This window comes from Mauremys reevesii, linkage group 8 (assembly GCF_016161935.1).
Source record: "Mauremys reevesii isolate NIE-2019 linkage group 8, ASM1616193v1, whole genome shotgun sequence".
Taxonomy (NCBI): Eukaryota; Metazoa; Chordata; order Testudines; family Geoemydidae; genus Mauremys; species Mauremys reevesii.
This window is the reverse complement of record NC_052630.1, coordinates 107,167,873-107,183,380: the sequence shown is the minus strand read 5'-3', so window position 1 is coordinate 107,183,380 and position 15,508 is coordinate 107,167,873. Positions and strand designations below refer to the sequence as shown.

Sequence of the window (15,508 nt, the reverse complement as noted above, 5' to 3'; positions counted from 1 at the left end):
TGCACCCCACCCCGCCGTAGGCCACGCGGCTCCCCAGCCCTGCCCCCGCGGGACCTGCCTGCCCCCTGCCCTGGCCAGGTTAGACCCAGAGCTGAGAAGCTGTGACTAGACCTGCCACAAGCACATGGCTCTGCGCCCCACCCCCAGGAGCCTGCTTGCTGCCCCTGGTGCAGGCCCTCTGGAGCCCGGGTCGGGGGGACTCCGCGGTTTTAGGGAGTGAGTTATTCCAGCTGCTGAGTGAGAGCTGGGGCCCTGTGTGCACCCCCCAGCTCTGCCCCCCCCAACTCCCAGCCCCCGCCTACAGCACCCCCTGCTGTTCTGCTGCCTGAGTTTGGCTGGCATTACCAGTGCCCCCCACCCTGACCCACAGCCCCCTGCTAGCGCAGCCCGGGGCTCCCCTCATCTCTGATACTGCCCCTCAATCCTGACCTGCAGCCCCTACCAGCCCTGCCCTGGGCTCCCCTCAGCTCTGACAGTGCCCCTCAATCCCAACCCACAGCCCCTGCTAGCCCAGCCCTGGGCTCCCCTCAGCTCTGACAGTGCCCCTCAATCCTGACCCACAGCCCCTGCTAGCCCGGCCCTAACTCCTGACCTGCAGCCCCTCCTGTTCTCATCGGAGCCCTGTTTTTCTGATGTGCCTGCGTGGGGCTCAGGATGGGTCCTCCCACTCCCGCTCGCATCTCCAAGCCTGGGTGCTGCCCATCCTCAGCCCCCCAACCCACCCCACCCCGCTGAGCCTTTTACTCCCAGTGACTCTGGAGTCCAAAGGCCGCGAGGAGTGGGGTGCAGGGCCCCTGTTAATGCCCACTGCCCAGCCTGGCTGGGGTGGGGGGGCAGAGGTTATTCCAGGAGCTGCCTCCTTATCTCGCTGGGAGGGGCGGGTGGGTGAAATGGGCGCCAGTCCCTTTATGGCACCATAGAAACCAGGCTGGGGCTGGCGCTGGGTCTAGCCTGAGGCGGAGCTGGGCGGGGTGGGGGAAACCTGCTGTCTCCAGCACCTGCCCCCAAACCCCCTGCCCGGGTTCTGGCTCCCAGTGGGAAGATGCCTGGGGAAAAGGGGAGCTCCCCCCACCCCACCCGCCGGGATTCCTTGGGCCCAGGGAGCAGCCAGCCGCTGCTCTGCCGGGGATTAGCCACGCCGGGCACCACGGAGGGGCCGGCTGCTGCTCGGAGCCCCTGCCCTCGCTCGTGCCCCCTGGAGCCAGCTCAGGCCTGGGGGCTGGGGCGGGGGCCGTCCACACACACAGGCTGGGGGTGCCAGGAGCTGAGCTGGAGAGTGACCCTCTCCCTAGTGCGGGGGCTCTGACGCAGCCTGTCCTCATGCGGGGGGGGGTAGTGAGTGATGGGTGCTGCCCCTGGGGGGGATTCAACCCTGGGCCCCCCGCCCCCAGCAGCTGTAACCCCTTGGGTGCCAGGCCCCCAGGCTGCAGGGCGGGGAGCGGGGACAGCACTGGGGGCCGGGTCACGCCCCCAGGGGACCCCCAAATGCTGCTGGGGGCTGAGGAGCTGCCCCCCCAATGACTGTGCCAGAGTGGGGCCGGGGTCCCCGCCGCCCTGGCTCGACGGGCACCACCCCCACCCGCCCAGGGGAGAGCGCAGGGCCCGGGCAGGCAGGGGGAGGGGCCCGAGCGGAGGGGCGGAGCCGCGGGAGCGGGTATGCAGATCTGTGTGCGAGCAGAGCATTGTGGGAGCGGACGCAGGCTGCCCAGCAGGGCCCGACTTTGGCACCGGGAGCTCGGCGTGGAGAAGAGAGGGGCTCCGGGGCCGCGTCGGGGCAGCTGTCGGCAATGGGGGCCGGTGTGGGCGAGGCCGGCGGTCGGTCCGAGTCGGGCCCCACCGTGTGTTGAGAGCGTGGGGCGAGCGAGGGCGGGCGGCGGCCGGGCGGCAGGAACTCATACTTACCTGGCAGGGGAGATACCATGATCACGAAGGTGGTTTTCCCAGGGTGAGGCTCATCCATTGCACTGCGGGTGTGCTGACCCCTGCGATTTCCCCAAATGCGGGAAACTCGACTGCATAATTTGTGGTAGTGGGGGACTGCGTTCGCGCTCTCCCCTGGCGAGTGGTGTCAAAAACAGACAGGTCTGGCTTGGAAAAGTCTTTTCGCCGTTGTATTTCTTGTGCTTTGGGTTCTTTGCTTCTTTCGCTGCGAGCCGTGGGGTTTTGGTTTCCTTTGTGTCGTTATTTGCTTTATCCAGGGTTCCTGGAGCCGCTTCTCTGATTTCTTTTCTCTTCACTAGAACTGCGTTTTTCACTCGCTGGGGCCTTTGCTGCTTACGGTTCGTTAAGCCTCGTCTTGGGCTCTTTTTTCCCAAAGCAAAGCTCTCTTCAAAACCTGCCTTTCGGAAGGCTGCTCTCGGGGACATAGTCTTTCTCGTGGGACCAACCATTTTACTGGGACAGACACTGGGCTGGCACCACCCTGGTGGGGAGGAGGTTTTCCCATGGCTTTAGGCCCACGCCCTCCCCAAATGCCATTTGCTGCACTGGATCTGCTCACTGCTGGGGGGGCCCTTCCCCCCAACACACCCAGCTGAGGGGCTGCCCCAACCCACTCAAGTGCTCAGCTCCACCAGGTAGGCGCGCTCAGTCATGGCACATGCAGCCCCTGCGGGGCTCTTGTCGCCCTTCCTGGGCCTGGTGGGACATTCAGTCTCTGCCTTGGGGCTGGGCTGGGTGTGCCGTGAACACCTCGCCCCAGCTCTCGGGGCCGAGCGCCCCAAACTCATTGCATGGCCAGGCCCAGGCTGAGACAGCCGGTGCCCTTAGCCAGCAGGAAATGACCCTGCGTGTGCCCCCTGCCACCAAAGAGTGGAGGGAAAGGAGCCCTGGCATCTCCCCCACCTCCCGGTCCTGCCAGCTCTGCACAGGGGCCTGGCACCCCCAACCCCTCACTGAACACACCACAGGCCTGACTCGCGTTTCTGGGGCTCCCGGCTCTGTCCTGTGGGCAATCGCTGAGTGGGGCCCAGTGTGTGATGAATTTGTGGGGCCTCAGCTGGTCATCACTGATATTTTCATACATCTGCACAGCTGCTTCCTCGCACAGTTGGTGTCCAACCCCCTCGCACCCCCCGTCCTGTTCACAACGTGGTCTGCCTCTGATGCCAGCCTCCCCATCCCCCCACCTGCTGAGCTGCGCGCCCCCCCCCCCCCCCCGCTTTTGCCCCATGCAGGATTCTGGAACTAGGCAGAGGGCTAGAACCCAGCCCAGCTGCTCTGCTCTAACCACAGGGCCCCGCTCCCCTCCCAAAGCCGGGGCTAGAACCCCCTGCTCTAACCACAGGGCCCCCACACGCTCCCAGAGCTTGTTAGAACTCAGGTGTCCTGATGCTTCCTCTGCTAGCCCCCCCCCCCAATCTAAAAGAGACCAGCCCCTCACTATTTGGTCCGGCCCCACGAGCCCGGCCAGGCACCAGCCTTGTTATGTGTTTTTAAACAAGCCCCTTTGCATTTGCCGCCCCAATGAGCTCCCCATAAACATCCCAGAGCGCTACCGTGATGGCCCCTTTGGGCGCGACTCCAGGCACGAGTGGCTCCGCCGACCCCACGTTCCTGGGGGCTGTACATGTGCTGTTAGTATAAGCTGCCTGGGTGCAGGGCAGCGGTGGGACTGAAGGGGCTCATGCCTCCATCCCCCCCCCCCCCCGTTCATTTGGCTGGGCCCCGGCTCCCCCTGCACTTTGCAAAGCTGCCGGCGGCTTTGGCGCTAGCGAATGGGCACCGTGTCAATGCAGAGTCGGACGAGTCCTTTGGCCCAAGCGCTGGGTAGGGGCGGGCCCGGCTCGGCAGCACGTGGCAGGTGCCAGACGGCAGGTCCACGGGACTCCTTTCTGTACCGTACGGCTCGGCCTAGACTCACAGAATATCAGGGTTGGAAGGGACCTCAGGAGGTATCTAGTCCAACCCCCTGCTCAAAGCAGGACCAACCCCAGCTAAATCATCCCAGCCAGGGCTTTGTCAAGCCTAAACTTAAAAAAAACCTCTCTGGAAGGAGATTCCACCACTTCCCTAGGGAATCCATTCCAGTGCTTCACCACCCTACTAGTGAAAAAGAGTTTGCCTAATATCCAACCTAAACCTCCCCCTCTGCAACTTGAGACCATTGCTCCTTGTTCTGTCACCTGGTACCACAGAGAAGAGTCTAGATCCATCGTCTTCGGAACCCCCCTTCCAGGTAGTTGAAAGCAGCGATCAAATCCCCCCTCATTCTTCTCTTCTGCAGACTAAACAAGCCCAGTTCCCTCAGCCTCTCCTCATAAGTCATGTGCTCCAGCTCCCCTAATCATATTTGTTGCCCTCCACTGGACTCTCTCTAATTTGTCCACATCCTTCTTGTAGTGTGGGGCCCAAAACTGGACACAGTACTCCAGATGAGGCCTCACCAATGTCGAAAAGAGGGGAATGATCGTATCTCTCGATCTGCTGGCAATGCCCCTAATTATACAGCCCAAAATGCCGTTAGCCTTCTTGGCAACAAGGGCACACTGCTGACTCATATCCAGCTTCTCGTCCACTGTAACCCCAGTTCACTGTGCAGGCATTGCTGGGTATCCTGGCTCATCTCCCCCGTGCCTGGGGCTCTCTCTGTGTGTGGCGGGAGTGGGCAGCTGGGCCGGGGGCGGGGCGGGCGGGCATGGCTTCCGCAGGCTGCACAATAACTTGCCCTGCCACAAAGCAGGGACACCCAACCTCTGCTCCCAAAGCAGCAGCCCAGGAATCTCACTGGGGAGCTGCTGGCAGCAGTGAGTGTCCCAGCAGCACAGCGGGGTCCATGGCAGGCAGGCGCAGCTGGGGGGGGGGGGGGGCCCAGATGGGGCTGAGTGGGGATCTTGCTGTGGCCGAGCCCTCACATGCAGCAGTGGGCGTCACTGTGGAGCTGGTCTAGGGCAAAGCCCCTGAGGGGTCAGAGCTGGGACGCCTGCCCCATGGATCAGACCATAGACTTGGGCTGTCCCTCCCCCCCACCCCCAAGCCAGAGCCTCTGGGGCACAAGTGTCCCCATTGCCCCCGGCCCGGGCACCACTGGCCTCTCCCCCAGTGCCCCAGGCAGGAGTGTCTACATCCCAGCTCGTCCCATCCACTGCTCTAGGCCCCTTGCGGGGTGCGCGCCTTGCAGGCAGTGTGGTGCTAGGGGGTGCTGTGCTGCTGGAGGTGGGTGCAGCCAGCGCTGCTCCTGCAGGTGCTGCTAGATCCTGGCCAGCATGGGGTGCAGCAGGAGAGTGTGTGTGTGTGTGTCTCACACACGTACGTACATACAGCTCCATCCGTCTCCTCCCATCAGCCCCAGTGCTTTGGGGCACCCCATGGCGTCTGCTTCGGGGGCTGTGGAGCCCTGCCCTGGGCTGTGTTTGAGTTTGACCAAGTCCCAGGTGGCGGCTGGCACAGAGGGCCCTGGCCTGGCAGGCTCACCCCTCAGGTCAGGCATTGCAGTGCAGGCGGCGACACTCTAGCTGGCTCATGGGAGGGCTCTGCCCACTCCCTGGGGGGGGGGGTGTCCCGTGGCTTGTGCCTGCCCCCCAGGGTCACACTCTCACTGGCGTCAGCCCCTTGGCTCTCCCCCATCCCCGGGACTGACCTTGGCCCCTCCAGCAGGGCTGGGAGCTGCCCACAGCGCGTCTGCCTGGCTTGCACCCCCCAGGGAGCCCCCCAAAGGGAGCCGTGCCCCCAACTCCCTGACTCTGCCCTTACCCCACCAATGGAGTCTCAGCATAGAGGATCCCTGCTTAGCAGCAATTGACAGCGTGTCCCTCTGGGTCAACCTGGAGCTCTTCTGCAGCCCAGCCAGGAGCTTCCCTGGCGCCAGCAGCCCGCACTGACCCCCTGCGGCCGTGTTCTTGGTCCCGGGGAACCAGTGTCACCTGGCTTCCTCCTCAGGCCGCTGCTCTCCTGATCGCAAAGGGTGGCCCCTGGTCGTTGGTTGGTAGGTACCCAGTGTCTGGGCAATTGGCTTTGGGGACTCTCCATGGCATGGGGCCAGGCCCCAGCTAGGCATTAGTTGCACCCAGCTCTCTGCAGAGTAAACAATCTCCCCAGTCCTAGTTAACCAGGCAGCTCTTGGGGGAAACTGAGGCACACACAGTAGTCATCCCAAAGGGAAAAGTCCCCACCCCATCACACAGGGTGAGAGTTCATGTTTGAGTGGCTCAGTCATTCCAGGCAGCAGCTTTAACACAAACAAAAGGCAGTATTTCTCCACACAACACAGTGAATCTGTGGCACTCCCTGCCCGAGCATGGGGTGAAAGCCAAGACTGTAATAGGGTTCAAAAAAAGAACTAGCTACATTCAGGGAGGACAGCCATCGATAGAGCTATTAGCCAGGATGGGCAGGGATGGTGGCCCTAGTCTCTGTTTGCCGGAATGAGCAACGGGATGGATCACTTGATGATTCCCTGGTCTGTTCGTTCCCTCGGGGCACCTGGCACTGGCCACTGTCAGAAGGCAGGAGACTGGGCTAGATGGACCCTTGGTCTGACCCAGGCTGGCGGCTCTTATGTTAGGGCCAACACTGCTCATGCCACACCCTATAATGCGCAGCGCCAGCGGCCGGCAGGGGCTGTGATCAGCGAGTGCAGCCCCCCCCCCCATGCTCACACGCGCGCCAGAGAACAGCCCCCGAGCAGAGCTGGGGGCTGCCAGTCGGGGGGGGAGGGGCATGTGTCCCTGGAGGTTTCATCACATAACACAAGCTTTCTAAGATTAAGCTTTAATTCCTGGTGACTCCAGGACACTCCTGGAGGGCTGGCAACCCTACCCAGCCCATCTCCATGGAATGGGGCACAGGTTTCCACCCAAGGCAAGGGGTTAATAGCCCACCTGAAGGCCCCGTTAGCCCAACTGGAGCAGGGGGGCAGGCGTCTGGGCCGGGGATGGACCCTGCTCACGTGGGGGTGGCAGAGGAGGTGGGCCCAGGGCAGGCTGGGACCTAGACAGTCTGCTGGAGAGAAGCGAAGCGAAGCCTTCATGTCATTTCCTATGTGTTCTGGACAGGGAGGGGCAGAGCAGCGGGGAAACTGAGGCTGGATGGTTCCGCACCCTGCCAGCAGGGGGTGCTGTGGTAAGGCTGTGCTACAGTGGGCTGGGGGCAGGGCTGACAGAGCTTGTGCTGAGCCGGAGGGGCTGTCGGGCCGGTTGGAGGAGGACGGGCAGCTGAGCGAGGGGTGGTGCTGTGCTGGGTGGGAGCGTGATAGGTGCAGCCGGGGCCCAGTGCCAGACGCTGGGGAGACACAGGCTGTTACCGGCTCTGCCAGACGTCCTGTGACCCTAGGCAGGTCACGCCCCTCGCCAGGCCTGTTCCCCCACACGAGGCCCAGCAACGTGCCTGATGCTAGCAAGGCCTCACCCTCTCTTGGCTGGTCTGGCGGGTGCTGCTAAACCCGGGGCTAAGGCCGCCCCGGGAGCAAACGGCGGCCGTGGGTTTGTGGGCCGGCATCAGCTCTGCTCCCCCTGCCCCTCAGCACTGGCCTGGCTTTGCCTTTAGCCTGCAGGCGGGAGGAGCCCAGAGCCGTGGGCACAGCCAGGGCCGGGGGCTGCCAGGAGAGGTGCCCATGAGCATGTGCCTGGAGCACCTGGGCCTGGCCCATGCCCCTTGTGGGATGCCCTGCCAGAGGCGGAGAGTAGGGGACATGGTGCCCACCCTTGGCCTGGGAAGGGGCGGAGCTGGGGCACGTAGCAAGGTGCCCCTCTGCCCATGGGCAGACTCTGCTAGGGCTGCAACCCAGCACCCCCTGCCCATGAGCAGCCAGCAAACCCACGGGGGGAAAGGGGGGCTGCAAACGTGGCAGCAGCAGCCCCTGCCCTGGGACGCTCCACAGCTGGGCCCGGGCTCCCTCAGACAGAGCACAGGGGAGGGGAAACACACAAACCCCCCACCCCCGCTCCCCCCGCGGCACGTCCCATGGAGCCACTGGCAGCGCAGGGCAGCTCGGCTGAGCTCCCTGGCGCTGGGCCAGGCCTGCCTGGGCACCACCTCCTGCCCTCAGACCCGGCTGCCTTTGCCTCGCTCTCTTCAGGCTAGTGCTGGGCGCGCGCTGCAAGGGGAGCCGGGGGGACGCCCTCCGGCGCTGGGCAGGAGTGGGGGGGACACAGGCTCAGGGCGGAGGCCATGCCCTGCCCAGCCCAGGCCTTGCTCCTGGGAGCAGCCAGCTGGGGTAGCAAGGAGGGGAGGTCGCTCCCCTGTGGCCCCTGTCCATGTGAGGTCACGGCAGAGTGGGCCGCGGGGGGTGGGTGTATCCGTGTGTCCACCCACCCCGCGGAGTCGCCCCCCGAACGCCATGGGGTTCACTAATACACAGCTGTATCCAGAGCCGTGCCGGCAGCCCCCAGAATCCTGCACTCCCGCATCCGGCTCCGCTACCAGGCCCCAGCAGGAGAGGGCAGCTGTTGGCATCGGCCCCAGGACTGAGCTGCACATGGGCCCAGCCCGGGCCCAGGGCAACCCACAGCAGGAGGCTGGAGCCCCACAGGGCCCGTCTCCCAACAGTGGCATCCTGCAGGGTCAGGGTCACCCAGAAATCTCGTCCTCGTAGGCGATCGCAATCCCCCTCCGGCCCGGCACAGCCTTTGTCACGGGCGTCTGGCCCAGCTGCTGCTCCAAGCCCCGCCAACTGCGCGATTCCAGGAAGGAAGCTGGGAGCAAGGGAGGGAGCGGTTAGTGGGGACCGGGCACAGCCCTGTGAGGGAGCTCCAGGCAGCATCAGGCCTGGCCTCTCCCTGCAAGAGGCGCTGCAGGGACAGGAGCACTGGATGGGGTTGGGGGAGGGGGGGTTCCGGATACTCCAGCCCCAGGAGGGGGCACTGGGGGGGAGGCTGGGGGGGTTCCGGGTACTCCAGCCCCAGGAGGGGGCACTGGGAGGGAGGCTGGGGGGGTTCCGGGTACTCCAGCCCCAGCAGGGGGCGCTGGGGGGATTGGGGCGGGCTGGGTGGGGTTCCGGATCCTCCAGCCCCAGCAGGGGGCGCTGTGGGCAGAGGTTTGGCATCACTCTATGGGGTGGAGGGGGGGCAGCGGAGGGGAAATAAAGCGAAGTACAAACCTGCCGGGCTGATCTCAGCCAGCGCGAACTCCGGGGTCCTGCAGGCCAGGGCAGAGCTGGAGGACGGGGCCGCGGAGCTGGAAAGCCCAGTCGCGCGCAGCTCCCCAGTGATCAGCGAGACGTCGGGAACGTCGCTGTCCCCGGGGACCGTGTCTGGGAAGCCGACATGTGCACAGCCACCTGCCAGGGTGAGACATCAGAGAGTAGCCTCCAGGGGACAGCCAGCCCCAAACCCACCCACACCCACAGCTCCCACACTGGGGTAACCCTGCGTCTGGAGCCTCACGGGGTCCAGTTCACCCAGTGAGTCAGGGTGGGAGCTGAGACCATATAACGTGAGAACTGGGTATAGCAGGGCTCCCGGCTACTCCAGCCCCAGCCTCTCCCAGCAGGGGGCGCTGTGAGGAGCAGGACAGGAGCGGTGGCTGGGGGGGGCCCAGCCCCTCCCAGCAGGGGGCGCTGTGAGGAGCGGGAGAGGAGCACTGGCTGTGGGGAGCCCCAGCCCCTCCCAGCAGGGGGTGCTGTGGGGAGCGGGACAGGAGCACTGGCTGTGGGGAGCCCCAGCCCCTCCCAGCAGGGGGTGCTGTGGGGAGCGGGACAGGAGCACTGGCTGTGGGGAGCCCCAGCCCCTCCCAGCAGGGGGTGCTGTGGGGAGCGGGACAGGAGCACCGGCTCGGGGGGGGGAACCCCAGCCTCTCCCAGCAGGGGGTGCGGTGGGGAGCGGGACAGGAGCCCCGGCTCGGGGGGGGGGCGGCCCCAGCCTCTCCCAGCAGGGGGTGCTGTGGGGAGCGGGACAGGAGCACCGGCTCGGGGGCAGCCCCAGCCTCTCCCAGCAGGGCGCTGTGGGAGTGGGACAGGAGCACCGGCTCGGGGAACCCCAGCCCCTCCCAGGAGGGGGCGCTGTGGGGAGCGGGACAGGAGCACCGGCTCGGGGGGGGGGGGGAGCCCCAGCCCCTCCCAGCAGGGGGTGCTGTGGGGAGCGGGACAGGAGCACTGGCTGTGGGGAACCCCAGCCTCTCCCAGCAGGGGGCGCTGTGGGGAGCGGGACAGGAGCGCTGGCTGGGGGGGGGAACCCCAGCTTCTCCCAGCAGGGGGCGCTGTGGGGAGCGGGACAGGAGCACTGGCTGGGGGGAGCCCCAGCCCCTCCCAGCAGGGGGCGCTGTGGGGAGCGGGACAGGAGCACTGGCTGGGGGGAGCCCCAGCCCCTCCCAGCAGGGGGCGCTGTGGGGAGCGGGACAGGAGCGCTGGCTGGGGGGAGCCCCAGCCCCTCCCAGCAGGGGGCGCTGCAATAGCTCCCGGTGGCTCTGGCGCTGCCCCCTTGGCATGGAGCCGGCCTGGTACCTGGCAGCAGGTCTCTGAAGTCAGTGACGTAGAGGCTGCTCCACTCCCGGGCCGGGTTACAGGCCAGCTCCAGCTCGTAGGGCGTCACCACGGGCCGGTAGAAGTCCCTGGAGTCCAGCAGGGAGTTCTGGGGACAGGCCACCAGCACGAACACGTCCACCTCCAGGAAGTTGGCCAGCTTGGCAGGGCTCAGCTTGCCCATGGCCAGGGTGTAGCTGCGCTTGCCAGCCCGGCGCAGGGTGCCCCGCAAGTGCTCCAGGATGGAGAGGTAGCCGGCCACGCCCAGCGTGCCCACCAGGATGCCCACCACGCGGGCGTCCCGGGCCCGCTCCACCAGGTAGAGGCGCCGCAGCAGCGCCCGGTTGGCATCGAGGCTCTCGTGCCGCCCGCAGCCCGTGGCCGGGTCGAAGGAGCTGAAGGGGCAGCGGTTCCAGCTCAGCATGAAGTTGGTGAGGGCCAGGCCCTCGGCGCCCACGTAGAACACGGCGTGGTCCTGCAGCTCGCGCCGCGCCGCCACGGCAAAGCAGCGCCCGAACTGCCGCACCAGCCCCGGGCCCTGGGGGCAGTCGGGTGCCCCGTCACTCGCCAGGCGGGAGAAGACGACGTGGGGGTACTCGGGGCCCAGCAGCCGCTCCAGCTCACCTGGGGGGAGGGGATGACAGGTTGAGCAGGCCCCACGCAGGCCAGCCCCATGCACAGAGCCCCCCGGGCAGGGCCAGGAGAGGGCTGCCAGGCCTGTGTATGGGGGACCCAGGCTGGGGCAGGGGATGGGACTGGCCAGCCAGCCCGGTTTGGTTCCTGCTGCTCTGATCCACCCCCCAGGAGAGGGCAGGCTGTGACACTGCAGCCCATATTCCCCCCTGCGGTATGAGGAGGATACATCTGGTACAAGACTAGTCGTGTGAGGGGTCCTGGGAACAGTGATGATTTGCCAGATAGGATCACGCACTTTGGGGGCGTGTGTGAGTTTTGTATCTGGAGTTACAAATATTGACTCGGGAGCTGCAGTCCCCACGGGCTCACTCTGGGCGACACCGCAGCCAGCAGTGCCCATGGCCCATCACAAAGCCAGTGGCCCATGGAAGAGCTGAGCCTGCCGGTGAGCGGTTCAGCCAGCCAATGACTAATGGCTGCTAGGCCCCAGCAAGGGCATGTGACCAGACCACATGCCCCTGAACTCCATTTTGGTACCTGTATTTTTCCACAAACTGGGCTGGGAACAAAGGGCTCCCGCCAAAGGGAGAGACGTCACGACTGGTTTTCACTCCCTCCAACCCCCCTGGAAGAAGCGCCAGAAGACGGCTTGGACCGGGGGAGGGGCCCCGCAATTGCAGTCTGTGCCCTAATCTGCAGCTGCTGGTACCATCAGTCAGGCTGAGAAACAGCTCATTGAAATCCCACCTATCTAGCAGGTTGGGCTTAGCTTGCGGTTTTGTTTACTTGCTTGGTATCTGCTTTGCTCTGTTTGCTGCCCCTTCTAATCCCTTCCAGTCTCCTTCTGTAGCTAATAAACTGGAAAAGTCGCCGCTTGGTTACCGCAGGCTTGTGGTGCATGTGAGGGAACCACCCCAACGAGCCTGCACTGTGCAGATCCCTGTGCAGCGCAAGGGGCGGTAACGCTGGGTTCACACTCCAGCAGGGGTCTCCCGCCGGGCTGGGGAGCTGGGAATTGCCTGGTGTCTCCTGTTGGTCCTTGAGTGGCTCAGGTAAAGCACTCAGGTAGCGCAGCTGGCTGTGTGGCGCCACCTGCTGTCGCGTTGGGTGATAACAGGGCCTGGACAGGCCGGCTGAGTCACCATTGTGAGACGGGCCAGCCCAGCTGGATGGTTCAGGGGCACAGCGGCTCCCACGGCCCCCAGACGGCACCCAGGGGTGACAACCCGTCAGACACGGCCCACCCTGGATGCCACTCTCACCTAGTGCGTGGGCGTAGACCACGTCACTCAGCACCACCACGTGGCTCTGGGGGTCAGGGTAGAGCTCCCGGAAGGCCCCCGCACAGCGCTCCGTGTCCAGGGGCTGCCGGCCAAACACGTGCAGCACCGGCAACTTCCTGCAGGGGCTGAGACACGCGGGGCCATAGTGCACCACGGCCTCCGCCCCCACGTGCTCCGCAGCCACCTCGTCCACGCAGCAGCTACCGGAGGAAGGGAAAGTGTCAGCCGGAGACACGGCAACCTGGGGGGGCCGCGGGCAGCACAGCGCAGGAGGCTGCTCTCCTCTGCCCCCACCTCCTCCCACTGGGCCCTGCGCTCCGACACCGGGGTGCCCAGCCACTCGCGGCACAGTCACAGCAGGCCCAGCATCGCTTTGGGCAACCTCCCTGGAGCCTGCACTGGCCACACGGGGGCCTGGCAGCCCAGCAGTGAGCAATGCACCCTGCTCCTCACCGAGCCAGGAGCCCCTCAAACCAACAGGGCTGGCACGGGCGACCCATCCGTGAAATCAAGCCCAAAGCTGCTGTCGCTTACGGGGCGGGGTACGAGCCATGCCCCCCGGAGGGGAGCGGCTGGTTGATCACTGTAGAGGGACTCGGCACAGAATGATCAGGACGGGCGAGTTAACAGGACCCAGGGAAGCAGTGAGAGAGCCCGAGGGGCTGCAGGACAGGAGGAAAACCGGGGGGAGGGGGAGCCCTCCGAGCCCCAAGAGGGTGGAAGGGCCAATCGGGGGGGATCGGCCATGCCACCCGGCAGCACAAGGCTGGTCGCACAGCGGTTCCTGTCCTGGGGGGCAGCTTCTCCCCTCCCACTGATCCAGCACGGGGGCAGGGCTGGGGCTGGAGCCCAACCTGAGCACAGGTGGGGGTGGGGCACCTACCTGCCGTACGATGTGTCCCCCAGGATGTACATTTTGCTGCCGGTCGCCTCCTCCATCTTAGCTGCGACGGCGGCTGAATCGGCCAGGAGCTCGTCGGGGAACTGCAGGGCAACCTGCCGGCGGACCCAGCGCAGGGAGACGTGGATACATACAAGGCCCAACCCTCCCCCCCCTGCCCAGCCACGCTTAGGGCAGCCCCACCGCCCCACGGAGCAGAACAGGAATCTCTACAGCCAGCCTGTGAGTGAGCCGCCTGGGGGCCGGGCCAGGGAGCCCAGGAGCCATTTCGTTCTCGGTGACACCCCCTCACAGCTGGGGTGCTGCTGCCTGCTCCACCAGCAGCGGGGAGCGGCTCCCGAGGGAACCTGCCCCAGCTGTCTGGAGAAGCGGAGCCGGGCTGCAGGGCACATGGGGCCACATCTCTGTGGGAGGGTCTCCAGCAGCGCCTGCACCCGGGGCTGGGAGGTAGGGCTGATGCCAGCATGCTATCCAGGGGAGCTAAAGGACCAGGCGGGCGCTCGGACAGGCTTGGGGGGCGGGGGGAGAACGTCCGAGCCCTTGGCAGAGACTCACCCGGTGAAACCCGCTCGCTGTGACGAAGGCTGCGGCTCGCTCCAGCTCGTAGAACTCATCGAGCGCCTCAGCGGGGGTCCTGCCGCTCGACTCCTTGGCAGGCAGGGCCCTCTGGACCACCTCGGCCCCATCGTTACTGAAGAGGGTCGCCATGGTTACCCCAGCATCACCTGCAAGCACAGGCCATCGGGAAGGAAGCGGAGTATTTATCAGTGATGGGTCAGTGCAGACACTGCAGTGCCGGGGAACCCCTCAGGTCGGTGTGGGTACCCCAGCTCCCCTCCCACCAAGCTAGCGCCGGCCACACGGCGTTTAGTTCAGTTTCCCCACGGCGCTCACGCCCCTGAGTGACTCTGCTGCTGAGGGCAGCCCTGGCCACAGTCTCTGCACTTGGTGAGGGCATCACCGGGCCCCACACGGCCCCAGGAAAGGAGAGGGGCAGGAAAGCACTAGGCAGAGCTCCCCAGCTGGCACCAGCGCAGAGGGGGCCCTGCACTGACCTGGGAAGGGGACTCAGGGCCTTTGGTCTCGAGGGGGCGCCGACCCCGATCCGGCTCCAGAGTGGGGGCTGGCTGATGGAGGGGGTGTTGGAGGGACTGGCTGGCTCAGGGGAGAGCTGACGGGGTGGGACTGGCTGGCTCGGGAGGGGGTCTGGCTGGGGGCGGGGTCTGGCTGGCTGGGGAGAGCCATGGGGGCAGGACTAGCTGGCTGGGGTGAGGTTAGGGGTGGGGACTAGCTGCCTGGGGAGGTGTCTGTCTGGCTCAGGGGCCGGGACTGGCTGGCTCGGGGGCGAGGTCAGGGGTCCAGATGGCTCAGGGAGAGCCGAGGGGCAGGACTGGCTGGGGGCGGGAGCCGTGGGGCGGGACTGGCTGCCTGGGTGAGGGGGTCTGTCTGGCTCGGGGGGCGGGACTGGCTGCCTGGGTGAGGGGGGGTCTGTCTGGCTCGGGGGCTGGGACTGGCTGCCTGGGTGAGGGGGTCTGTCTGGCTCGGGGGGGCGGGACTGGCTGCCTGGGTGAGGTGAGGGGGTCTGGCTGGCTGGGGCTGGGACTGGCTGCCTGGGGAGGGGGTCTGGCTGGCTCAGGGGCTGGGACTGGCTGCCTGGGGGGGTCTGTCTGGCTCAGGGGGCTGGGACTGGCTGCCTGGGGGCGGGGACTGGCTGCCTGGGGGGGTCTGTCTGGCTCGGGGGCGGGGACTGGCTGCCTGGGTGAGGGGGTCTGGCTGGCTCAGGGGCTGGGACTGGCTGCCTGGGGGGGTCTGTCTGGCTCAGGGGCGGGGACTGGCTGCCTGGGTGAGGGGGGGTCTGGCTGGCTCGGGGGCGGGGACTGGCTGCCTGGGGGGCGGGGACTGGCTGCCTGGGGGTCTGTCTGGCTCGGGGGGGCGGGGACTGGCTGCCGGGGGGTTCCAGGCGCGGAGCGGGGTAAGTAGCCCGGAGCCCAGGTCTGGTCGTCACTAGGGCCCAGAGTGAACAGCCCCCGCCCGCTCCAGGGGGGGTCCAGCCGCTCGCACTCACCGGCCTCCCGAGCACAAACCACGTGGACTCAGCCGGGACTCGCTTCCAGGGCAAGGACAGAGCCAGCCAATGACGAGCCGGCATTGGCCCCGTCTGCAAATCCCGCCCCCAGATCTCGGAGCCAATCGCAGCACGTTTGGGACTGAGGCTGCGGCCGCAGCCAATGGGAGGAGCCGGCACGGATGGGCGGAGAGGAAAGAGCTGGCGCGGAGCACTCTGGGCTTTGTAGT

The 15,508-nt window shown here is 66.2% G+C and overlaps 1 protein-coding gene and 1 non-coding gene across 3 annotated transcripts; one reads left to right on the top strand and one right to left on the bottom strand.

Annotated features, from left to right (window-relative positions):
• The first annotated feature begins 1,894 nt into the window (after positions 1 to 1,894).
• LOC120371193 lies at positions 1,895 to 2,058 on the top strand. The gene has a single exon (XR_005584192.1). It is a non-coding gene; the product is annotated as a U1 spliceosomal RNA (small nuclear RNA).
• A 4,984-nt stretch (positions 2,059 to 7,042) lies between these two features.
• On the bottom strand, positions 7,043 to 15,452 carry DPH2 (diphthamide biosynthesis 2). 2 transcript variants are annotated; one of them, XM_039485058.1, is made up of 7 exons: positions 15,279 to 15,452; positions 13,769 to 13,938; positions 13,196 to 13,308; positions 12,292 to 12,512; positions 10,376 to 11,017; positions 9,035 to 9,214; positions 7,043 to 8,630 (listed from the first exon to the last, which is right to left on the bottom strand). In XM_039485058.1, the coding sequence occupies exons 2-7, from the start codon at positions 13,919 to 13,921 to the stop codon at positions 8,506 to 8,508; spliced, it is 1,434 nt and encodes a 477-aa protein (XP_039340992.1). In that variant the 5' UTR covers positions 13,922 to 13,938; positions 15,279 to 15,452; the 3' UTR covers positions 7,043 to 8,505. The 2 variants fall into 2 exon arrangements, with proteins under 2 accessions (XP_039340992.1, XP_039340993.1); XM_039485059.1 differs by lacking the exon at positions 15,279 to 15,452 and adding an exon at positions 14,269 to 14,320.
• Between the last annotated feature and the right edge of the window lie 56 nt (positions 15,453 to 15,508).

Coding starts and splice junctions, on each gene's coding strand:
- DPH2 (XM_039485058.1), bottom strand. CDS start 13,921: ATGGCGACCCTCTTCAGTAACGATGGGGCCGAGGTGGTCCAGAGGGCC. Junction 12,513..13,195: donor GGGGACACATCGTACGGCAG/GTAGGTGCCCCA, acceptor TTCCTCCGGTAG/CTGCTGCGTGGACGAGGTGG. Junction 8,631..9,034: donor GGCTGAGATCAGCCCGGCAG/GTTTGTACTTCG, acceptor CCTTGCTCCCAG/CTTCCTTCCTGGAATCGCGC.